The 25315-nt window shown below is 41.4% G+C and overlaps 1 protein-coding gene across 2 annotated transcripts; it reads left to right on the top strand.

Moving 5' to 3' along the window:
- Positions 1–2024: 2024 nt before the first annotated feature.
- ubn2a (ubinuclein 2a) lies at positions 2025–24357 on the top strand. Of its 2 annotated transcripts, XM_030726685.1 has the most exons (17): positions 2025–2634; positions 3503–3619; positions 5044–5145; positions 5988–6098; positions 8381–8484; positions 10060–10612; positions 12152–12222; positions 12510–12639; positions 13684–13790; positions 14560–14670; positions 15266–15409; positions 15816–15866; positions 15962–16004; positions 17160–18650; positions 18725–18932; positions 21109–21177; positions 24194–24357. In XM_030726685.1, exons 1-17 carry the CDS (start codon positions 2332–2334, stop codon positions 24238–24240), a joined length of 3762 nt encoding a protein of 1253 aa, XP_030582545.1. In that variant the 5' UTR covers positions 2025–2331; the 3' UTR covers positions 24241–24357. The 2 variants fall into 2 exon arrangements, with proteins under 2 accessions (XP_030582545.1, XP_030582555.1); XM_030726695.1 differs by lacking the exon at positions 21109–21177.
- Positions 24358–25315: the final 958 nt, after the last annotated feature.

A 25315-nucleotide genomic window follows, 5' to 3' on the forward strand; every position in this document is an offset into this window, starting at 1 on the left:
TATACTTCATGTGTCTGTGTGGGTTTTCTCCGGGTACTCCGGTTTCCTCCCACAGTCCAAAGACATGCAGTTAGTGGGGTTAGGTTAGGTAGATTGCCCATAGGTGTGAATGTGATTGTCTCTGTGTTAGCCCTGCAACAGGCTGCCCCCCCACCCCCACCCCCACATCCACGACACTGAAAAGGATAAGCGGAAGAAAATGGATGGATGGAGGTTGCTGTTATAAGGTTGATAAGATACTTTCAGTAGGTTAAACATCATCATCTCATTCTAATGTGTGCCTGCTATTTCTGATGATTCCTGCTTCCCTCTAAACAGCACAAAATGAAACCAGTGACCACTGAACTGGTCTGTGTGTGAAACAGTGAAGCGCTGTGATGTGTGGACCAATAACTAATCTGCAGATGCATCCCTGTGGAAAACCAGGGACGATTATCAGGCAGAAAAGCAGCTGAATTAATAGCTTTAACAGTTATTGGAGATTACAGGAGAATACAGAGACTACTACATAAAAATAAAAATTTCCGTTAATTTTTTTTACTGTATTAGAGATAGTTGGAAAGACTGCATTCAAATAAAACAACGTTTGCCCTTTCTATAACCAATGCCACACTTCTAACCTGCAGAGGTTGAGTGTATTTACTTGAAAGCCAATTCAAGTCTATTTGTAAAGCACTGTTCAGACAAAAATCATTTCAGAGTGCTTTACAGAGGGCTAGAAAGACATAAAAAAATGACATATATATATATATATATATATATATATAGATAGATAGATAGATAGATAGATATAGATATATATAGATATATATAGGCACAACTTGAAATATAACCTAGTCCAAGTCTATTTGGTGCTTTGTAAACTACTAGAAAAATTTAGCATTTATATTTCGCATGAATATGCTCTTGGCACTGTATTTATTGTATTTGTATTTATTGCTCTTGTTAAACTTTGAATATTGTTCAGAGTTTAATTTTATCTCACAGTGACCCCTTATGAGGAGGCTGGCTGAAGCTTTGGCAAAGAAGAAAATAAATATGTAAGTTATTTAACTTTTTTCTATGCTTCTGGATTCTTTAGGCCTGAAACATTTCTCCCATCCCGATTTCTTTCTTTTTTGCTTTTTTTTTTTTTGTGCATATTTGTCACACCTAAAAGTTTCAGATCATCAAACACATTTTCACATTACACAAAGATAACCTGTGTAAATACAAAATACAGTGATTTCATTTATCAAGGGGGGGAAAAGCTATTCAAACCTACCTGACCGTGTTAGAAAAGTAATTGCCCCTAAACCTAAAAGTTGGTTGTGTCATCCGTGGCAGCAAGAACTGCAATCAAGCATTTGTGATAGCTCGCAAAACCTCTTTCACATCATTCAGATACTTCACTTTGTCAGGCCTGGTTGTGACTTGTGAAACTAAACTCAGCTTTCCAAAAAAAAAAAAGTAGTTAATCAGTTCATTCATGATTTAAAAAGGAGGTTTAATTACTTTTTCACACACCAGCATTGTATATGTGAAAGGTATCCACGCATCTTATTGCAAAATGAGGAGGAATTCAGTTTAAAGTGTGCATCAACAGGTGGGCACTGTAAGTAAATCAGCTGGTTTAGGATGGGTAGCTGAAGCAGCCAATCATCTGGCTCCTTTTAGGACTTGATGTTTGAGTGTGAGTTCGTGCAAGAATGCACAATTCAGCGTTTTTGTTTTTTTTGTTTGTTTTTTTTTTTCTCCCCCTGAATAGACTGAATGAAAGGCACCAGGTGAGAGCTGTGGGTTCAAACACCGAGGTGAGGCTGTTAATGGGTGTCTGCACACACACAGCATGCAGCCAGAGTCCCCCCCCCCCAGCCTGTCCTTCGCTCACACACTTTATAAAGGTCATTATAGTACTGATGGTGTTGTGATTATAGCCTGTTGTGACAGAGGCGGGTTTAGGATCGGGGCACGCGCTGATTGGACGTGATGACCCCCCCGTGGCACGGTGCTTCCGTTTAGTGCGTACGCGCAGGCGCAGCGACCCCTCTCTCTTCTGATTTTTATTTACTCCCGAACACCAAGATGGCTCCTGTGAATGTCTCAGTCCCATAGCAAATCGAGGATGCGAGTAGCTGCCGAAAAAACAACTTTTCCCCGAGCGTCGCATCCCCTGGAGTTCAATCCGTATGCTGCGGAGGAGGCTCTAACGTCCGCGTAGGCACCGAGCAGCCGTCGGAGCTCCGCGAAACCTTCTTCAATCCACCAATTTGGAGTAGTTTTCGCGAAGTAGCTCTTCTCCTCGCTGTCGCTGTCTGTCCGGAGCGAGGTTCAGGCAGGCAGCTCATCCAAATGGCCGAACCGAGAAAAGTGCAGTTTGTCACCCTCTCGGCCTTCGCAGCTGGAGCCGCCGCGGAGTCCAGGAAACGCCGGCTGGAGGATGAGGCCGACTTCAACTTCGACAGAGCCGGGGAGGTCGAGGCAGCGACCGGGGCAGGAGGTGCTGCCAGCAACGGTCGCCTCGTTAAAACCGGCGACAGGGACAAGGCTGCAGCCGAGAAGAGGGCGACCGTGCGGCTAAACCTGTCCCTATCCGAGCCTGACGACCGCTACTCCGCCGAGTTTAATTACGGCGAACTCATCCAAAACCTCCAGGTAGGATCCCCGAGTTTAACCAGCCTTACGGGGCCGGGGAGCGCGGAGCCGGAGTTAATTTATCGCTCTTGGAAGTGTTTGTGTGGACTTGTATTTGCTAAGTAAGCTGGGGGGAAGTGCACCTTGTGTTTCAGAGGCATAGCGTGGTTGAAAGTGACCAGCACAAAAGACAGCAGCGGGGTTTTTTTTTTTTGGCCACTCATTCAGCACTCTGCGCTTTTCCAACTTCGGCTGCGCTCTCGCAGACTGTAGCTTTTTAAATCAGGGGGATGCCTCCTCCGTTTTCCACATGTAGCGAGAGAGATGAAGCCCGTCTTGTGCTACTCTGCTACCTGTGTCCTTTCCACTCAGGCTTGCCCAGCAACAGCCCAGTCACACAGCCATTACAGCACTTGGAAATGCCACATGCAGTTTGGCCCTCTGGCAGCGGGTGATAGATAGATGAGAGAGCATCGGTGATGGAAGTACCAGGATGTAACATGGGAGTGAGGCAAATGTCAGCAGTGAGATCAAAGACGAGCTCGCCACATTGTCACTCTGTGCACATCTGGATCATGTGGTTTCTGCCATAAACCAAAAGTTAATTAAATATTTCTGACTCGGGGCCAAACAGTAGTCCTGCCAGCAACCATGTTGGGAATATTTTGAGCCTTTGTACCATCACTCGCTTGCTGTTCACTTATTTAAGGCTGCTGGTACTGCTGTGATAAAATGTTGATATTTTTCTGATTGAACAGAGGGTCGAGCTCAGGTTTTAGCAGCAGGATAAAACAGCAGAGCAGGGGCTCTGCAACTGTGACTCTGCCCTCAGTGTCTGACATTACTCTTTACTTTTTTTTGTGTGTGTGTTATTCAATTTTCATTCCAGGCAAAGAATAATGTTTCACGTATGACTTCAGCCCACAATCCTGATGGCCCCTTCAATGATGAGGAGCGAGAGCGGCTCCAGGTCGAAGCCCTGGCTAAGAAGTTTGAAAATAAATATGTAAGTTTTTTTTTTTTTTTTTTTTTTTTTCTTTTTCCCATTTGTAGCAGGGCTTTTCAATAAGGATCAAACTTCACAGCTGAAAAGTAAACATTTATTAAGCATACAAAGGTTTCTAAATGATCTTAAAGGGCACCCATTATATTTTTAACTAATTTTGCTGTTACAGTGAGATATATATATATATATATATATATATATATTATATATAGTTGCAAATAAATAAAATGAGGTGCATGTAATCCCTAATTTGGGCACCTCAGAGACACAGATCTGAGCACAGAAGCTCCACCCACTTGAGGTTCAGCCAATCAGAGGAAAGCTGCCTTAAAGCAGTGGTTCTCAAACTGTGGGGTGGTGAGCTGACAATCAAATGACAAACATGAATAAATGAATATGATTTTTATTTATTAAGAATAAAAGAGTTTGCTGATACTGCTGCACTGACCTTTCATTTAAGTACAATTCAGGTTGGATTCTTTTTGATTATTACTGTTTAATAATGGTGTGGAGCACAAATTCTTCCCAACTTCTGAATGTCAGAAGATGTTTGAGAGCCAGTGGCTTAAGAGGAGTGGGCGCTGGAAATGAGACTCATAGGTATGGAAACTTGTTCTGGCCACTGAGAGAGGGTTAAAGTTTTTTCATTTGGGTAAAAAAGCTTCCATACATGGGTCCACTTTCAATATAATTGATATTTTTGTGTTTCCTCCTCTGGAGCTCAACAGCTGGCACACACAGATATTAGTAATAAGCTGATAACAAGTTTTATTGGTTAAACATATTAGTGCTAGTTTCAGTAATTTGCTGCTATTGCTTTTAAATTTATACAGGGCCAGATTTATCTCTAAATCTTTATGGGACGCTTGGAGTTCCCAGACTCTTAATTTGTAATGAAAAAACTGAAACTTCAGATGGAGCAACCAAACCTTAAGTGAATTATTGGTTCTTTCTAAGGTTTAAAAACTACAGCATCTTTTTTTGGCAGATATTTCATATTTAAGATATAAAATGTACAGTATTTATTCATTGCCATTACTGTTTTTTGACTTCATAGCTTTTAAACTTTTACATTTATAGCACAGACAATTTATCCCTTTTTATTAGTTTGTTTTCAGTAGTAGTAACTAAAATACAAACTCTGTGATATAATAAAAGTAATCTGATTGACAAATTATATAAAAATGAAATTTTTAAACTTATGTGAGTAACACATATCTGGAAGCTTATAATCATGCTGCGGGATTTATCCAAGTTGTTTCTGTAAGGTCATCAGAACACCAAACATTCCGAAAACAAAAGTTGACGAAGAATATTTTCTCAGCTCTCACTCTGAGATAATGTTTTATGGTTTGGAGTAATGTGAGGATTGCAAAGAGAACTGCTTGTGAAGTAAAATTAAAAACATTTGAAACATGTTTTAGGGGAATGCGGGGAAGAAGAAGAGGAAGGACCGAATGCAAGATCTGATTGATATTGGGTTTGGCTACGATGAGACGGACCCCTTTATAGACAACTCTGAGGCTGTGAGTACCCCTTACTTCATTAATAATGAGGTGTTTTTTTCACTTGGGTCTGTTTTCTAAGACTTTTGTGTCGGGGAGTGTCTGAGCTTACCTCTATAATAATGTGGCACACCGTTCTCCTTGCTCCCTTATTATTTGCTGATTTATTTGATGTCCTTGTTAACGTTCCTGAACTGCTGTTGTCTCGGAGTGTGGAGGTAGACATTATCCCTCCGTGGTTAAATATTTATTTCCTGCCTTGATGTTTCCAAACCGTACGTTCAGTGGCTCTTCTAAAGATAGACAGTTGTCCTTTATTACACCAACCTGAGACTGCAGTCTAAATTGGTCCTCATGACTCACGAAGACATCCGTGCTCCTTGTGTCCAAACAGGAATACGTTGTTGTTTTTGTCTCAGTGTTTGTTGCTCAGTATTCAGAAGATGTCACACTCTGTCTGGCAGTAATAGGTAGAATTATGCTCTTATGGATTCCCTGCCATTATATGATATTTGTCTTGGTGTTCTTAAATAGCTGTCCTATCTGGTTGCAAATTGGCTGCGCATTATTTAACTCTTTATTTATTTATTTTTCCTTGTTTTGATATGTGCCATGATGGGAAAAATGTTTTCCTCTGTGGCCTGGAGGGATTGGGGTTTTTTGTACTGATTTATTTACTTTGGCTCACAACAGTACCTTCAGTTTCACTGACCAGCAGCTGCTTGGTGACACATTCAGTTACTCAAATTTAAATCTGCAGACAGCGTTTGCATTTTTCTGTGTAAGTTGAGTTATTCTTTATCAGGGTTGTGTAAATTTACACAACAATCTGTCTTTCTTTGTTAATGTTTTTTCCCCCTCAGTATGATGAGCTGGTGCCTGCTTCGCTGACCACGAAGCTGGGGGGATTTTACATCAACACTGGCACGCTGCAGTTCAGGGCGGCCTCTGACTCCGAGGGAGAGGAGGACAAGGTGAGACTACCTGAACATAAATTAATATTTCACAGTGTTTCAAGAAGCTTTCAGGCCTGCAGAGAATAAGGAAACATACATATTTTTTAAGTGTAAGTAATCTGCTAATTTGAGTCCATGAAATTAAATTCTGCTCCAGAAGATGATAAATTAATGTAAAGATGGTCCTTAATGTAAAGATAAGAAAACCAGCACAGTAAATACATCGGCACCATTCTACAGTAAACTGGTAAATAAATGCCAAAGAATAAAACTGAATGGTGAGCTTTACACCTCCAAGTCTTCTATATCACTCGATCAGTTATTCTTTATGTATATAGCATCTTTGGTGCAGATTAGTATAGTTCAGTGCTTCACACATGACTGATGAGCTGATGATAAAACAAAAAGTAATAAATGTGCTGAAAATTTAAAATAAATTAAACACATGAATAAAATAAAATTAAAGCCTAGAGTTAGGCCCATAATTTGCTGGACAAAGATACAGTTTTTGTAGTTTTGCCTCTGTGTACCACAGTAAACAATCAGGGTGTGATTGAAGTATAGACTGTCAACCTCAATTCAAGAGGTTTAACAACAATTTAACATTTACAGTTTAGGAGATACAGCCTTATTTATGAAGGTGTCTCTTGATTGTAGACCTTAACAATGATTCACCTTCCTCCTCAAGTGTTCTTGACTTGGTTACATGTTGTGAAGTTGTTTTTCTTAACTATGGAAATAAATCTGTCATCATGCACTTTAGTTGCCTTTTGTGGTCTTTCAGGCCTTTTTGTGTTGCTAAGCTGGCCAGTGTATTCATTCTTTGTAAGAATGTACCAAATTGTGGATTTTGCCACTCCTGTTTTGTTTTTTCAGTCTAATGATGGCCTCCCTCACTTGCACTCACATCTCTTTGGGGCTCATATTTAAAGTGAAAAGCTATAAAATGCAAATTCAACACTTTGAATCAACTTTAAATATGATGTCTGCTTCATTTGTCATGAAATAACAAAGGAACAGGTCGCACCTGGCCATGAAACTGCTTGTCTTATTTATTTATTTTTTAAGCCTTTGAAAATGGGGGACTGTTTATAAAAATGGCTGTAATTTTTAAATAGTAAAATATTTTGTAAAAAAACCCAAACAAACCCACCCCCTTAAATTAAAGCTGAAAACCTCCAGTTCAGTCACATTCTGATTGGTTGATTTTAAACTCCACTGTGATGGGCATTGGTTTAGCTCAAAGGGTAAGCAGATGACCATCCACTGTGGTGGTATAAAGAGGTAAAATTATAAAAATTGTCTAACAAATGACTAAAAGTACAATAAGATACAATCCAGTAGTGTGGTGTTTACTTACTAATTTAATACAGAGTAACTAACTCCCAATTATTTGCACCACAGAAACCAAAGGATCAAGTATCTGTGTTAGTAATTTTCTCTTCAAAGCACGACCTGCTCATTAGTTTTAAGCCATGTTGGAAGCTGAGCTCTGGAGGTGGAAATGTCAGATGTGTGCAGGTCTACTGTTTTCATCCAGAGTGAAATAATTGGCCAAAGAGAAACAGTTTTTCCACAACAGTCACATTTCCCCAGTGATTTTTATTTATTTTTTCTCTACCGTAGCCGATTAATCCGCAAAGACACGAGTCTGAAAGCTCTCGCTGTTGTTATCAGAACACCAGCGAAATGTGTGACGTAGTTCAGAGTGACGGAAAAATGCAAACCAACTGCAGCACACAGAGATGCCAGTCACCATAACAAACGCGGGGGGGCACAGGAAAGGAAACGTCAGCTTGTGGATTTGTCTGGTTCCCAGGTTGTTCCTGCCACGAAATTAAGAGGGTAAACAAACATACCTGCTTCGCATCAGCATGTTGGTGTGCTGATGTTGGCATGTAGCACAAACATGGCTGTCAACTTCTAATCTTTTGGGTTTTTAAAAAAAAAATAATTTTTTTTTAACTTTCCAAATAAAAAAATCAGCTTGTTTCAAGTTTAATGACTCAGAGCGACTGCAAGGATACTCAGATTTTGATAAATAACATGTTAGCTAACTCTGCTTGTCAGACCATGTGACACTGCAGTCCTAACGAGGCGTGTGAACATCCAACAAGAGCCCGATTTTCATCTGGGTTAGCAAGATTTGATGTAAACAGCATCACTCAACTTATCAATAAGAGCACACTGATGCGCACACACTCGCGCAGAGCGCTGCGTGTGCTTCTCACACAGAATTCATTATCAGTCATTGTCTGCTGTTTGCCTGAATTAATGAGCGTATGTTGTTGTTTTTTTAGAAGCTGAATGACAACAGCGAGCAGGTGATTAAGAAGAGGAAGAAGAAGGAAGGAAACAATCTGGAAGAGAAGAGCCCGAAGAAGAATAAAGTACCCAAACAGGGGTGAGAACCGTGGCTGTATAATAATACTGTCTTATGTGTTTGTGTCAGGGATTGTGTGGTGTTTTTTAATATTAAGCTTAGTGAAAGGCTTATGAGTAGCTGAGCAAGCTAAAACTCCTGGCTTGGAGGACATCACTTTGCATGCACCTTTCAGAAAATCTTCCTCCTAATCAGGTGATTTATTACCGTTCAAGCCTTCAAGCCAGCTTCTAAAGACGTGTCACTTCCTGTGTATATGGACAGGTTGTTTCTCCTGACCTTTTAGACACCCAGTGATTTGTGGGCCACTCTAGATATGCGATGAGGCATCTGTGTGCTCTTTACCCCCCACTAACAAACCACCACCTTGTGTGACATTATACTCCTCTGCTTTTCTGTGGACCCTCTTGTACGTCTATTACGAGGCAGGGATGCTGACTTAGATTTGCTCGCAGCTGCTATGACAAGCCAGCCACCTTCTAGAAAATGCTCCATTATCTACGCTCGTATGTGCCGAATACTCCAACACCCCTCCATCCTGAATACTACTTCTAAAAATAGCCGCAGCTATTGCCATTGTGCCATTACAAAACGGATGATGTTATATATGGGAGTGTATGTGTGTCAGACCTTTGAGAGCAGACTCCAGGTTAATCCCACCGAATCCCCACACTTTTTCCACATATCTGTCTTTGTTAGCGCGTGTTGACGCCTTGGTTTTCTGTGAAAAGACCTTCATTGCTGCCTTTTCTTATGTCGGCCAGAGAGTTTGTTGTCAAAATGGAATGAAGTCGCCTGGTTTCAGAACCCACAATAGCTGCCCACGTTTCAGATTTGCTGAAGGATTCAGATTGGTTTACTGCAGCCCCTTTATGGTTGTTTGCAGCAGCTGGAGAAGCAGTTGGCTAATCAGAGCTTAGAAGGTGGGATTAAGAGCGTGAACATCATCTTCCTACATAGCTACATTAATGAAAAGTAGTGACAGGAAAATGGCAGCAATTTAGTAAATAAAGTTAAAGTGACTTTTTTGCAACTTTCATGGCCTTTTATTAAAGCTGTGTAAAGGTGAGGAAGAATGTAGTATACACAAAAAAACTCTTGAATTAAAATGTTATTGATAAACTGGAAAAAAGGGCTAGGCAAACTATTCATAATGATTCCTAATGCAGTTATTGCACACTATATTGCCAAAAGTATTCACTCACAAATCCAAATCACTGAGTTCAGGTGTTCCAATGACTTCCATAGCCATAGGTGTGTAAAAACAAGCACCTATGCATTCAGACTGCTTCTACAGACACTTGTGAAAGAATGGAGCTCAGTGAATTCCAGTGTGATACCGTGATAAGATGCCACCTGTGCAACAAATCCAGTCATTAAATTTCCTTGCTGCTAAATATTCCACAGTCAACTGTTAGTGATATTATAATAATGTGGAAGCGTGCTGACCTTCACTTCAATAAATTCAACTTGTATCCATGTTTATTGTTAATGATTGAAAACTGCAGGGTAGGTCAGGCATAAACATTTTAGCTTCTGAATGAAAGAAAAGTTAAAGAAGCACTACAGCAATCATGTTTTTATTTCCTCCAACAGAGTAACAGCCCTCAACCTCCATCGGCCGGAGAAGAAGAAGAGAAAGAAGCTGATGAAGGACTCGCTGTACCTAGCGACCATGCTCCGCCGCTTCACCCGTGAGAAGGAAGAGATGAGGAAAAGAAACCCCAATATGGCTCACTCCGGCCTAGCAGGAAGTGTGGCTAACAGGCCCCACTCTGGCAATACAACGAACCACCTGTTACCTTCTAACTCCACTCACCTGCAGGACAACACAGCCACCAACGACCTCTCGCTGGCAGAACTCACCTCGGACCCCGCAGTGATGTCACTGCTGGGCTCAGCCAATGAGAAGGAGCTACAGGACCTCCTGGGCGACCTGGACTTCAGCTTGTTGGACACCGACCAGCAGCACGCCATGGCGACAGCCAGAGAGAATGGCATACTGGGAGTCGGCGTGCCAACTCATAAAGCAGTAGGAGGAGGTGGCCAAGGGCGAGGCCAGGGGTCTTCCAGCAGACTGTTTTCGCCGCCTCCGCTTCCCGATGGACTGCCTGCTCCTCTTATTAAACGCATCGAGGACCTGCGGGTGGTGAGTCAGCTGTAGGCTGTTAGTGGGCGACTGCAATTACCTGTGAAGCCTCTTCACTGAAGTTAAACACAAATGCCATTCAGCCAAGGAAGTGGTAGAGGATGTTTATTGTTTCTGTTTAGTCCGGAGAGAGAAGTTGGTAAAGCGTTGGAGAAATGTGGCTCAATGCAGAGCCCTGAGGGGGTTTTATGTAACTAAAACAGCAGCAAGCTTCTCACCACTACCTTTCCAACATATACTTATGTTCTTGTTGCTCTTGTACCTCAGAGCCTCCAATCTTTTTTTTTTTTTTTTATTTTATTTTAAAAGATGTTGGTAAACATGTAAGGAGAGGTAGGAAAACAATGGAGAAGGCTCATGGGTGCAGAGGTGGAGAAGAGCAGACTGAGCCAGAGGGAGGGAGAAAAATACAAATGCGGATTATTTATTTTTTTGTTGATTCAAAGATAGGAAGTGGGAAAAGCCTGGGAGATACAGCAAGAATATTTTCTTCAAAAGCAAATCTATTATGCTTTTCTCTTTTCTGTCATATAAAATATGTGTGTGTTACCACAGAGGGCGCTTATATTAAACAGAGATTAAAATAATGAGGTCAGAGTGTGTGTAAGTAATCACATTCAGACTGCTCTGAATGCTCAGTTTCCAAGTTTTTTTCTACTCTTTGCTCTTAATGATGTCAGAGTGGATATCCCTAATATGGCACACAGCTCTTTCTGTGAGCACAGAAGCTCCACTTGCCTGCTGTTCAAACCTTCTGTTTGCGAGGGGCAGCCAATCAGAAGAAAGTTGGCTTAAAGGGAGACGCACCACTGTAAAGTATATGCGGATTTTTTGAACTCTGACTCATGCTACTAAAGCTACTTTAGTAGATTCCAAGAATTAAAAATATGGTGCTGGAAAATGGCACAATAGGTCCAATTTAATTCAGTAAGACAGTTGTTTAGTTTATTTGTTCTGGATTAAAAAAAATACAGTCTTATGCTTTAGTTCTTTTTCATTTAAGGTTCAAATTGACTTCAAGGCATGGACGGGTTTGTTGTTTCGAGCTGTAAGAACCCACGTTTTATTTTTCTTTGCTGGTGACCACGCAGGCTTTCAGAGAAACAACAGACCATGAGCATTATTAATCTAGACTGCAACTGGATCTTGTGTCATAACTAATAACAGAAAGTTAGAAACAGGGCTGTGAAGAGGGGTAACATCACAGCAGGAGAGTTGAAGCGTGTTGAAAATGCATGTTGTTTATTGATTTATCTCTAAACACAAAGACTACGGACTAAAAATGAACCCTAATCTTATTGTTTGGAAATGGAAATCTCCTTTTTTTATGTTTTCTTGTTTGAGCACCAAAGTTACGCCGACACCTTTCACCTGAGCTTGAACTGCATTTTAACAGTAAATGCTCACAGGTTTATAGTTTAAATTTAAAGTCCGGTATAGCTCTGTGTAGGTAGAGGAGTGTTTGCACACTGCAGCGTTGTATATGTATTTACACCGTATGGTACAGTGCTCTGTGCTGACTCAACCTTTCTCCCACAGGCTTCGCGGCAGTTTGATCAGGAGGGCAGGAAGAAATTTTTCACCCTGGACATGAATAACATTCTCCTGGAGTGAGTAGGACAGCTTTTAAATCACCGTCAGCCAAATCCCAGTGCACTCTCCTCTATTTCTCACTTTTTTTTTTTTTTTTGGTAGCAGATTTCCCTCGTCACCTCTGCTGCTCTCTTTAAGTGTTTTGTTTTCTCTGCATCTCTCATTTTCTGCAGTAATGACATGCTTCTCATTTCAATCACCCTGCTTTCATTCCTCTGGCACTTCCCTCTTTCCTTGCGTCTCATCTCTTTTGTTTCTTTTTATGGCGTTTCTAACAATCTGGACTTTCTCTCCCTCCTCTCAGTATTGAGCTGCAGGTCCAGGAGCAGCCTCATGAGGTGCGTTCAGACATCTACTCCCACATGGAGGCGTTTGTGCCATGCAATAAAGAGGCGCTCCTCAAACGCATGAAGAAGCTCAGCCTCAACATCCAGGTGAGTGAAGCTTTACTGTGGAGGAAGTTGTGAATCCTCACACATTACACTCATCTAGAAGGTGATTGGGAGGGGGAAAAAAAAATCATATGCAGCCTTTATTATTGCTGTGTGGGTACTAAAGATTCTCTTCATGGAGCATGGTTCAAATCCGGCCTACTTTAACACACCCTGCCTGTGTGGTTTGGGTAGGTGTCTGTTTTCTTTTCCTGAAAGTCACAAAAATTGCCCCTAAAACAGATGACCCATTTAACAGTGCAATAATCAAAAAAATGCTGTGAAATATTTAGTGCAGGGCAAAATGCTTAAAAAAAAAAAAAAAAAGACTGTAGAGGTCAAATATGATGCTGAGATTGAGGTTTTGACCACATTAGTGCCTCTTCTTTCTTGACTCATCTGTAATAAATAAATACCTGTGATCCCTTAACAGTTTCGTGCTCATCTGTCATCATAAAATATGAGCTCTTAGCTATTTCTTTCATAACAGACACATCAGGGATTCGCTGAAATTTAATTCCATTTGTTTCTTTTGAGCACTCCTTTGTCTGATTTGCAGTGATGTTTCTGAGCCTCCCATCCACTGCCAAAACTCATCCTCTTGTTCCTCCCCGTCATCTCTGCCTTTTCATGCCGCGTTTAATCCCCAGCCGTCTTCGCTCCTTTCTGTTAATAATGTGCAGAGATCTCAGTGTGGGCAGACTAGTGCAGAGAGGTTTGCTGCTGAAAAACAGGCTTCCAAAGGTCTTCTTTGTTGTGCACCATTAATGTTGGATTATTGACAAAATAAATGTACATAGCCCCATAATTTGTTGCTTTTTGACTCTCCATCTTTACTTTGTTTTTATCCCCCATTTTTTTTTTTTTTTTTGTGAAGTTTTCTTCCTTCCTTTTTTTCCCTTTTCTCATTATTGGTTCCCTTCTGCCGCCTCTGTCTTTCCCCACTCTTCTCACTCTGACTTTAATTTCCTCCCTCCTCTTACTTTCTTTGTTTTCTCTACCTCTCATTCCCTTTTCCGTTCCATCTATTTCTGCCTTTTCTTTCAGGATGATCGACTACGGACGCCACTCTTGAAGCTGAAACTGGCAGTGTGCAGTGTGATGCCTGAGCAGATAGCGAGATATAACATGGACTGCATGGCCAAAGTTGCAAAGTAAGTCAGTCCTGTTTGTTCCTGAAGGTGAGCAGCCATCTAAAAGTAGTTTGAGGACAGCTGCTTTAACTTTTTGCCAAAACATTTTTATTTTTAGACAAGCATGATTCAAACTTTCTGAATTTATTGAAAAGAAAATTAAAAAATATAAAAAAAAGCAGCTCATATCATGTGTGATGTGAAAGTTTTACATCTAAATTCTTAAACTGCTCTGTGCACCATTTTGACAAAAAACAAAACACTTTATAGGCTGTTAAAACCTACCAGGCATGGGTACTTTTAAGAGAAGTAAGGTCTAAATGCTGCTGATAAAAAGTGTTCCCATCCAGTCGTTTCATAATAGGAGTTAGCACAGCAGTTTTTGGACTGGCAGCACCTGTCTTCTATGCAAATCACATGAAGATCAGAGTTAAAAGTGCTCAAAGTCCACAGTGCAAAAACTCCCTCAATGCACAGCACTTTTTTTTTTTCTTGTGCTCTTAGTTGAAAACTGTTCCTCTTTAGGAACATTGCTATGCTCAGCAATGGCACTAACCAATCAAAATTAAGATTTGTAAGACTTACAATATCAAATATATTTACACTGACTTAAAAGAAATTCAGAAACTGAGGCCTGTGGGTACATAACCTTATAGGACTGGCAGTAATGCTGCTACAGTACAGCATTCAATAGCATATCACATAAAATCTTGGATAGACAGTTTATTCAAGCTGTTTATGAATATATCCAGTTACCTTTATATCTTTGTGTGTGTCTGTTTTATTGCAGGCAGCAGTCAGAGGAGGGCGATAAGAACGGCTCAGAAGAGGACGATGAGGAGAAACCTGGGAAGAGAGTCATGGGACCTCGGAAGAAGTTTGTCTGGGATGACAAGCTCAGGTAATGATTCGAGATGGTCCTGCTGGAAGAGCTGGCCGGATGCTGTTCAGTGTGTTTGTGCTGCCGTATCAAGTGATTTGTTTTCTCATTGCATCTCTTTTCATCTTCATCTTCCCCGTTGTTCTCTACTGCTGGTGTTTAATCTAGTAAACAGAGCTCATGCAGGCTGTAAAGATATCTTTTGAAATGAAAAATTTATAGCTATTTCTCTGCCATTCAGAGCTCATTGGATTAACACTTCACATGTCAGAGAAAGGGCTTTCACACTTCACTTTGTCGCGCAGAAAAATGCCACATAATTTTCCAGTTTTTATCAATTACACTTCACCAAATCCAAAGTTAAAGGTGCAGGAAAAAGCACTTCATTTTATTCTTGTATGAATGAGAAACATCCAAGGTCAGAATAGGTGTCTGAATGAAACGGCTTACAAATGCTCATTAATTTTCTCCACATTTTTTGGAAAGTTAAAAAAAAAAAAAAAAGCAAAAGGATTTCTACCTCTGCCTCTCTGAAGAATGTCAGTGTCTACTGTTATGTGTTCTGAGACTGCAGCCTACTTTTTACATTAATATTGAGTGATTTGTGTTTATGCAGGAACCTGCTGTGCAGCCTAGTGCGAGTGAAGCTGAGCTGCTATGAGATGGAGAACCAGTGCTCTCTGTCTGTGGAGGACTACCTCAAGGCTTTCTTAGAGAATGAGGTCAAACCACTATGGCCCAAGGGCTGGATGCAGACCAGGTCTCTCTGTCTTCTGTCTGTCTCTCTGTGCTTCTTTAGTGTGTTTAGCTCATTACAAAAAGGAGGGACTTAATCCACAGAAAAGTGCAAAATATGTAAATGAGGTTTTAATTGCTGTCAAAGTAATGTATATTTTCTGCTGCGTTGGTGTGGTTAAGTCAGTTTGACATAAGTAAATGTAATTTTGCTGTCTTGCCAACCTTCAGTAGTATTTACTGAGCCATTACAAGCCTTTTGGAATTGACTGTATTTGGCTTTTACGTGTCCATGTTTGTTTTCTTTTTTTTTTTTTTTTTTCTTCCCTGGTGGATTTGTTCTTTAACAACCATGACCCTGATTTTTTTTTTTTTTTTTTTTTTTTGCTGACCCTGTTGTTAATCCTATGTGTTTATTGCCTGTTTCTCAGGATTCTGTTCAAGGAGAGCCTTGTCGTTCACAATCACCTCACTGGAAACCTGTAAGTGTGTCCTTTGTCTGAACATACTAGGACTGAGCGTCAGTGTAAAATGTCAGCAGAAGATGGTGAGTAATTGCTGGTATTTTTCCACACAGAGTCAAGAGGAGAGTGGTGCCTGGACCCAAGGCTAAACCCAAGGTGAGTGATGACTCGAACTATTTACTGCATATTATCTAAAAGAAAGTGTTTATTTTTTTTGTGTTTGTTTTTAAACACAGTTTTATTACATTTGAGCCTATTTGCTGAAGTTCTTTGATGAATTAATACAACTGTAGCTGATTGCTAGTGTCATATTTGTATATTTCTCAAAACATAACTGATTTTTACGATCTATATCCATCTGTATATACACATTTGATTTCTCAGTTCTATTTTATTTTCACACTGAAAGGGTTGGGTTTTTTTTTTTATTATTATTAGTGATTTGTATAAATTAGTATTCAAATTCAATTCAATTCAATTTTATTTATATAGCGCCAAATCACAACAAACTGTCGCCTCAAGGCGCTTTGTATTGTGGGTAAAGACCCTACAATAATACATGATCACTAAGCCTGCATGACCAAATAAAAGCTGCTCTTTAAAAGGAGGATTTAGTTGAATCACTTTCCCAGTTGATCTCGATCTGAATGCAGGAATTATTGCAAGCATTTACAATTCTGAGAGCAAAATTTGACTTCAATCATAATTTCATAATCAAAATGTATACTTTTAAATTATTCTCGTGCTGGTCTCTAGAAAATATGAGAACATTATCCAAATTCAGGTTTGCATCTCATGTATGGTGTGGAGGGAATTTTCTGCCTGAATGGAGGTATGCAGTATTGGACTTTGCTATGACTATGCAGGCTGCATCAACAGCTACATGTAGTTACATTTCTAGGGAGGTGCATGCCAGGTTACAGCGTAGGGTTTCAGAAGGGTCAGCAGTTATGAGCTATGGACGGTGTAGATTTTTAACACAGAAGTATAAATTCACTTTTGAGCCACAATCAACAAAACTCAACCCTTCCTGACATTTTTCACGATAAAAGCTCAGCTGTTATTTTTTTGGAGGAACCTTTAATTTCATTCAGGGTTTAAAAACCTTTTCTACAGGTAAAGTGTTAATACTTGATGTAATTCTTGCTGCACTGATGGAATTAGTGCCGTTGTCATCAAGATTTTTAATTAATTTTTTACTGAATTTATGAAGACAGATGACAAGCCTTTAGAAATAAAGGCCTCATCCATATAAACTCTGGGTTCTCTGTGGCACTGAGGTGATACTGACCATGTTCTTCTGTTCTTTAGGAGGGTCTTTGGATCCACAAACCATCTCTCGCCATGACCTCCACCCCATCTCAGCCCACCTCCACATCTGCGCTGACCTCCAACCGCCAGCCCCTCTCCTCCTCAGAGCCCATCTGTTTGTCAGACTCTCTGGATGAAGATTTGACTGCTCCCTCTCTGGACTCCATCTCACATGCTCTGGCTCTCCTCAGCAATGCATCCAAGGGTCCTACAGACAGCCCCTTGTCACCCCCACCACTGCAAATACCGACCTCTTCTCCTCCACCTGTCACCCCTCACTACCCCTCAGGCTCTCAGCTTTCTGCCTCGGTAGCATCCACAACACAGCAGCATTCCCTGTCTAAGGTGGAGAGCACTCCGCTGACAGCTGCATCTGTTGGGAACTTGCCAACAACAACGCTACCAACCTCTTCTTCTACCTCCTCTTCTTCATCTCCGGCTGTCTCCTCCATGGCTCACGTGCAGGCAGCAGGCCTGTCGTTGGCCTCCAGGACAGCAGATGGTCACTATGGTCCGATCAAAGGATCTGGCGCTATGGGCCAAACCCAAACTCAGAGACATGTTACCATGGCGTCACCCAATCACCGGCCAAGCATAGTGGTGGGGAAGATGCATCCACACCCCTCACCCTCGCCTCCAAAGCAGCGGCCTCCTCCCACAGCTTCCCCTCTGCTGCCTCCCCATCAGAAAGGCTTTGCTAGTCCAGTGGGGATACTGGGAACAATGGGAGCCAGTCATGGACTGGCAAAGAGCAGTGCCAAATCCAGTGGCATCAGCAGCAACGGCAGCACAGCCAACAGCAACGTCGCACCTTCTTCTTCTCCTTCCTCTCAGTCCCGCTCTAACTCTACCTCCCATCATGGCTTGCAGTCCTTTTGCCCTCCATCATCGGCCACCTCCTCACCATCTCCCACTTCCCATACCTCACATCCCACTCAAGGTAAATCCCACACACACCACCACCACCAACCCAACTTCATCACACCCATGCAGGCCACTCTCACCAAGTCCTCGCACAGCAGCAACTCATCACCCATCATTAAACTCACCCCTCGGCCTCCTGCGCCAACCCCACCGCCCTCCTCCCCATCACCATCATCCTCACCCTCACACCCGTTCTCCCATCAGATGATCCCCACCCAACAGCAACAACACCAGTTCTCTCCCAAAACCCCCAAAACCTTTCGGCCCCCCTTCAGTGTATCAGGTGGCGGGCAAGTGAAACAAACGCAGGGCAGCTTTGCTGGAAGCCAGAAACCTCAGTCCACCACTAGCAACAGTAGCATCAACAATAACTCTAACAACAAGGGATTGGTCTCAGTCTGCAGTCATCCGGATAAAACCCCTCAATCTTCTGCACCTTCAGTCTCAGCCAGTCACGGGCAGAGGCAAAGGGTGGTGGGGGGGGCCAGCCAGGGCTCAAAGGCTGGAAATGGTTGGGTGGCTTCAGGAACTTTGGCCACATCCTCCACAACGTCACACCTCTCACAGGTTAGTTTTCCACTAACTGGAACTGACAGAGTAAAATTTTTTTGAATATATTTAAAAATGTGTTTCTTCTGCAGGTATCGACCACAGGCACTCCCCTTCTGGGCAGCCCTTCTGCTCTGCCCCTGGGCTTCGGGATGTTGGGAGGTCTGGTGCCCGTCTCGCTACCCTTCCAGTTCCCGTCGTTGCTCAATTTCAGCCCTCCTGGAACTTCAGGGGCGGCTGGAATAGGTACAGCCCCCAACTCCAACTCAGGATACCCGTTAGCACAGAGCGACCTAATGGGTGAGTGGGCACACAGGCTCTTAATTAAAGGATTGTTCATTACTTAAAGACCTTTTGAAAATTAGGATTTTAGTGGCCTTTTGAAAAGCCAGTGGAAACTAAATGCATGGGACTGGCATCTTTTTAACAGCAGACAGAATATACTGTGTGGTAGCACTTTCTGGTATCCCATCCTGTCAGCGGCTCTCAGCTCTGAGCCCTCTGAATGCTACTGAATTTTACAAACAGAATAGTTGTAATAAAAGGGAAAAAAATTCCTAAAACACTGTAGAACTGGAAGTCCAGTTAAAGCACAAATAATAAAGTACTGGATTTAGGCCAGTTTACGTAAGATCGTCTCAAAATATACAAGGGGGCCCGTGATCATTGTACTGAAGAAAAGATGTAAAGGTGTGGCTTATTTTTAATTTATTTATTTTTTAATATTTGGAAAACAGTAGAGCTGCTTGGACAAGACTGAAAGTCCAGAAATGGTCCTGTGGTGGTAGTCCGCAGGTGCTATGCAGAACTTTGCAGACATACATCGACATGTTGCAGCAATGTACTGTCCCCAGGATCAAGCATAAAAACATTTATTTTAAGCATCACCAACTAAATGCAGGTAAATTCCTGTGAATATTGAGCTGCTGTAGCTCTTACTATACAACTTCCCTCTGGTGTTGGTGACACATGGACATGCTTTATATTCCATGTAACAGAGCTTGTATTGCATACTATCATTAAAAGAATTAAACCAAAAACCTGTTCTACACTATATTACCAAAAGTATTTGCCCATCTACCTTTGCTTGAACTTGAGTGACCTCACGTTCTTAATCTATAGGGTTCAATATGATGTCGGCTCACCCTTTGCAGCTATATTAGCTTTAACTCTCCTGGGATGACTTTCCACAAGGTTTAGAATTTGTTTCTGGGAATTTTTGCCCCATTCTTCCAGTAGTGCATTTGTGAGGTCAAACACTGATGTGGGACAAGATGGCCTGGCTCACAGTCTCCGCTCTAATTCATCCCAAAGATGTTCTATCGGGTTGAGGTCAGAACTCTGTGCAGACCAGTCAAGTTGTTCCACATCAAGCTCATTCATCCATGTCTTTATGGATCTGCTTTGTGCACTGGTGTGCAGTCATGTTGGAACAGGAAGGTGCCATTCCCAAACTTTTCCCACAAAGTTGGGAGCATGAAATTGTCAGAAATATCTTGGTATGCTGAAGCATTAAGAGTTCCTTTCACTGGAATTAAGGGGTCAAACTCAGGTCCTGAAAAACAACCCTGCACCATAATGCCCCCCCCCCCCCCCCCCCCCCCCCCCCCCCCACCAAACTTTACACTTGGCACCATGCAGACAGACAAGTACTGTTTTCCTGGCAACTGCCAAACCCAGACTCATCCATCGGATTGGCAGATGAAGAAACGCCTCCACGGGCCTAGAGTCCTGTGGTGGTGTGCTTTACACTACTGCATCCGATGCTTTGCATTGCGCCTTTGGGACTTTTAATACATTAATCTTGCTTCACAGCACACCCCTCTGATCAACAATGTAAGAATGCATGTGTGTTGTTTGTCTAAATGTCACTTTACTATTTTATCTTAACTAGTGGCATATTAAAAGTGTTTTATTAAATATTTTGTAGTCCATATGACTGCTGGGATGAGGTTCAACTACCCTGTGACCTTATGCTGGAAAAGCATTTAAAAACTGCAGAATGTAGACTGCCAGTTCAGGGGTGTAGTTATGTATAAAGGATGATGAACTGCAAATGAAGTGTTATGGTTTTAACTAGGGTCAGATTAGTTAGAATTAATTGAGAAATTAGACTAAAAGGGATAAAATAGCAACTCCTTAAATATTTGATCCTTGCCAGTTCACTGATTGCGTGAGCGCTCGTACTGTAAACCAGCAGTGCTTCCACATCTCTGCCATGACCTTCTCTTTTTCCAAACCACTGTCTCCCTCCTCTGTTCTCAACATCGTCTCTACCAGTCTGTCATTTCAGCCCTTTTTACTTGTTCACCTTGCTGACACTTTGCTTTGATCCTCAACTTTCTTTTATTGCTGGTCTCACATTTTAACGTGCCCCCCCCCCCGGCGTCATCTTCTCCCAGTTGCCCCTGATTGTGGTGGTTGTTGTTGCTATCTTTCCTCTCATCTGTCCATCCTTCCCTCCATCTCTCCTCAGATCTGTATAAGAGTCTCCAGTCAGGGTCGCAGGCTGCCCTACCTCCTCACTTGCAGCTTGCTTTCTCAGGTAATCTGCCCCCCCCCCCCCCCCCCCCCCCAAAAAAAAACAAAAAAAAAACAAACCCCATCCTCCTCCCTCTCCATCTGTCTGCGTCAAGCCGGCTTGTCGTAGTCTGCTCAGCTGCTTTGTTGTTCTCCAACTTTCTGTTTGCTGCAGTGTATTTGGTGTTCAGCATGCCTCTGGTTTGGTCGTAGCGCAGCAGAAACATGAAGATGCATTGTTTTTTAAGAGGATCCTGTGTAAACACATCCTGAAGATTAATTTGTTTTTATGGGATGTGCAGATGGTTCTTTGATTTGTGCCAAGTCTGATTAACAAACTGGAATGTACTGGCTGAATTATTAAAAATGACCTTTCTCATGCTCATACTTGCTGACGTCTGGCTACATATTAAAAAGTTTGATCCTCGTTAATCAGTAGATTCACCCATGCTTTACCTGTTCCAGCTGCTTTGCATAGGGATGCAGCAATAAAGGGGTCAAACACTGATAAATTAAGAGTGCTGAGGCCCCCTTAAAAACCAGACCCCACCAAAAAAACAAAACAAAACTGAATTTGTGTTACTACTGCGGCTCCCCTGCAGTGGGCCGCATCCCAGATTTTGGGAACCACTGTCTAGAAGATGTTCCTGATGGCAAAAATTTTTCTTTTTAAAATTATTTAAATTTAACTGTAGATTTTTTTTTTTTTTAAATCAGTACTGAGAGAGTTAACTTTCTAAATACTGTGCGACATTACACAGAAGAACCAAAGTGCAATAATGAGCCTTTAAAATCACGTGCATGCATGATTTTGAATATATTGCAATAACTACCAACATATTATTAGTTAAGGTGATTTTTCTCTTTGGCAGATGGTCAAAACACATTGTGTTTGCAGGCAAAAAACAGGTGTTAGGCTACCTGCTTTTTTTTTTTTTTAAAAAAAAAAATTTCTGATGAGCTGAGTTTGAGGGTGATGAAGGAAAAGTGAATGTTGTCCTCTACCCTCTCAAACTGAATCCATACTTTGGACTTTCTGTAATTCCTGTTAATTAACCACAAGGACCTGATGTGTACTGTTCATCTGTCACCACTTCCTGTGGACTTTTAGGGGTCAGCTCTGGTTGTATTTCCCATCAATTTTGTGGTAAAATCAAAAGACTTTAAAGTTATTTATTTATTTTTAATTTAGTTTTTTTTGTGTGTATCCTCAACAAAAAAAAGTAATGACAAAACATTATCAGCGTTCAGGCAGATTTTTATTTTAAATGTCATATTGACCCAAAATTTCAGAATTGCTGCATCCCTGGCTTTGCCAGGCTTCCCTGTACTTACTGTAATCTTTTGTATGTATAGCTGTAAGCAGTGACTCAGAGCAGCAACTTAAAGCTGCTTAATAGTTTACATTTTCCAGTCAAAGAACCATCCACACACCCAGCCCTTCATGTTTCATAAATCAGTTGCCTGTCGTCATTCTGCAGCCTGTTGCACCAGCTCAATCTCAGACTTTTACACCGAATATTTTAATGATGTTAGGTTGACTCTAAGGACGTGTCCTTCCTGAGATCATAGTAATACTTTTTTCCCAGAAAGATTAAATAAGTTAAACATTGCAAACAGATGTTTTGCTTGTGCATAACCAGTAACGGTAGGGCCTGACTGATTTATTGACAAGCTAATATTATTAGCTATTTGCTCGGATTACCTGGTGGTTGTTTGTTGCTCTCTCTGCAACAGGGAAGTTGCAGAGTGCCCTCTGGTGGACAGAGTTGGCTAGAGCTTGAAGAAGTAAATAAGTGCTCATAAATGTTAGGGAAATCTGTTGATGATTTGTGTGTCTGAAAAGGAAAAAAATCAGCCTATATACTGGGCTACTGGATTTTCAAATGACTAAATATTGGTATCAATATCTGTCTTAAAAATCCTGTATGTCGTGCTCTAGTAATCAATACTTCATGCTGTTTGAAATCATAAGCTCAGATATTGGTTTAAGAGAGTGGTTCTCAGACTTTCTCTGGCATGGCAATAGACCGTATAAAAGATTGATGTAGCCACAGTGACATCACCCACTGGTGAGTGACATCCTGTTATAAAGTTTCCAGGTGAGCATTTTTCACTGTTGCCATCCTGGTGATTTGATACCAGATGTAAGGATTGAGGCAATGAGGCAGTCACAGGCAATGAGATTATCCTGAATAACCCTCCTTTTAAGTGGAAGAAAATGGATGGTTGGATGGATTTCATGTTACTTCAAGACCCAAAATTTTGAACCAATAAAGATGATCAGGAAAATGTTTCCAGAGGTCACAGTGGGAGGGATTTGAAGGTTGTTTTCTCATAGATGTGCATATAGCTGAAAGTTTTTTTGTCTTTTTTTCTTCTTCTTTCTTTGTAACCAGGAGTCTCCCCCTGCTGGCAGTTAATGTAATGGTTTAAGGCATTTAAACTTCACTTTTCAGACCTGGAAACGACATCTGACTTTTATACTACTTCCCATAGTTAATATCAGTCAGAAATATCAGTCAGAAAATGATCCACATGGAATTTATTTATAAAAACATTTATCAGTGATTTACTTTGTATTTATCACCTGGTTGTCTGTGCACTTTCTGTTGATTGGCTTATAGACATTATGGAAAAAAATAAAATCAAAGCTTATGGGTCCTAAAAGTGAAGCAAACGAAAGTGCCTGAAACCTGTGGATTTTTTAATAACCAGCAGGAGGGGGACTCCAGGTTGTAGGAGGACTTGCACAGTCAGATCCACCCTTAGCTCCTCACAGGTGATTTCAAAAGTTCCCGGCTCACAGAGCCAGTAGTAGAAAAACCATCAGAAATGGAGCATTTTTAGAGCCAACTGAGCCTGAACCTTACTTGCAGACACAGTTTAAGAGTATATGTATGCCAGAAAATAAGCAATAGCACATCAGGCCCCCTTCAGTAAGAAAACAGTGATTAGTGAGGCTGAGGTTAACTGGTGCTGCAGGCTGATGGATTTGTATTTCATCATCCAGCTGTTAAAAATGTGTCCTCTCCACTCAGATGCGAACCAAAGCCAGAGTGGAGACATGAAGAGGAAATCCCACTGAATGATAACAGCACAGGAGACGGACGGCAGCCGGACGAAATCACAGCCTCCCGGCCACATCCACCGACAGGACTCTTTGGTTTGATTCACTGACAAAGTGATGCGGTATGAAGGGGGGGTGGGGTGCAGTGCTCCGCCACCTCCTAAAAAAACAAAACGGACCTAAAGGAGTTTATCTTCACTACGAGTGGCAATGATTTAATTTAACTGTATTTTCCTAACAAACCGGGTATGAGAACAAGACGGCGTGAATGACGAGGACACTTGTTTTTGGGTTTTTTTGGCCTTCTTTTTGTTTTGTTTTTCTTTGTCAACATGTTTACATATGACTGACCTTGATCACTGTGGAATGAGTATGAGCGAGGTGGTGGTACAGATGAGAGTAGTAGTACGCTACATAATATAATTTGTATTTAAGCCTATGTGGAATAACAGGACTCTTGTTGCAGTACAAAAAGGAAAAAGAAAAACAGACTGACTAATGAACCTTTGTTTTTCTGTCTTTCGTGGGAATCGTTGTCTGTAGAAGTTTGTCGGTCACCTCTGCTCCCACAAATGACTGTTAAGTAGTAGCTTAAATTAATATTGATAAATTATTTGTAATTTACACAGGGACAAAAGTGTGTGTGTGTGTGTGTGTGTGTGTGTGTGTGTGTGTGTGTGTGTGTGTGTGTGTGTGTGTGTGTGTGTGTGTGTGTGTGTGCGCGCGCGAGAAAGAGAGTGGTGTGGTTGATTTTAAGTGTGTGTATGTACATAAGAAACACAATATAGTGTTAATTTCTTTCCAGATCATTCTGTATGACTGGGTAAGAACGCGTATCCCCCTCTCACAATAACGAGCAAGTGTAAGTCTGATGCCCCTCTCTTGCTCGGTGTGCTTTTGGTGCTGTTAACGATCACACTGGACCTTTCCTGAAAAAAAAAAAAAAAACAAAATCTTCAAAGTTTCGGGCTCCTCTTCTGGACAGAGAGCCACCTGTGAGAGAGGGGGAGAAACAAGATTGTAGCCTACTTGAATTTATTCTTTTTTTTTTTTTTTTTTTAAACGTGTTAAGATTTTTTTTTTTTAATTTACT

This window comes from Archocentrus centrarchus, chromosome 1 (assembly GCF_007364275.1).
Source record: "Archocentrus centrarchus isolate MPI-CPG fArcCen1 chromosome 1, fArcCen1, whole genome shotgun sequence".
Classification (NCBI taxonomy): Eukaryota; Metazoa; Chordata; class Actinopteri; order Cichliformes; family Cichlidae; genus Archocentrus; species Archocentrus centrarchus.

Coding starts and splice junctions, on each gene's coding strand:
- ubn2a (XM_030726685.1), top strand. CDS start 2,332: ATGGCCGAACCGAGAAAAGTGCAGTTTGTCACCCTCTCGGCCTTCGCA. Junction 6,099..8,380: donor CCGAGGGAGAGGAGGACAAG/GTGAGACTACCT, acceptor TTGTTTTTTTAG/AAGCTGAATGACAACAGCGA. Junction 13,791..14,559: donor TGCATGGCCAAAGTTGCAAA/GTAAGTCAGTCC, acceptor GTTTTATTGCAG/GCAGCAGTCAGAGGAGGGCG.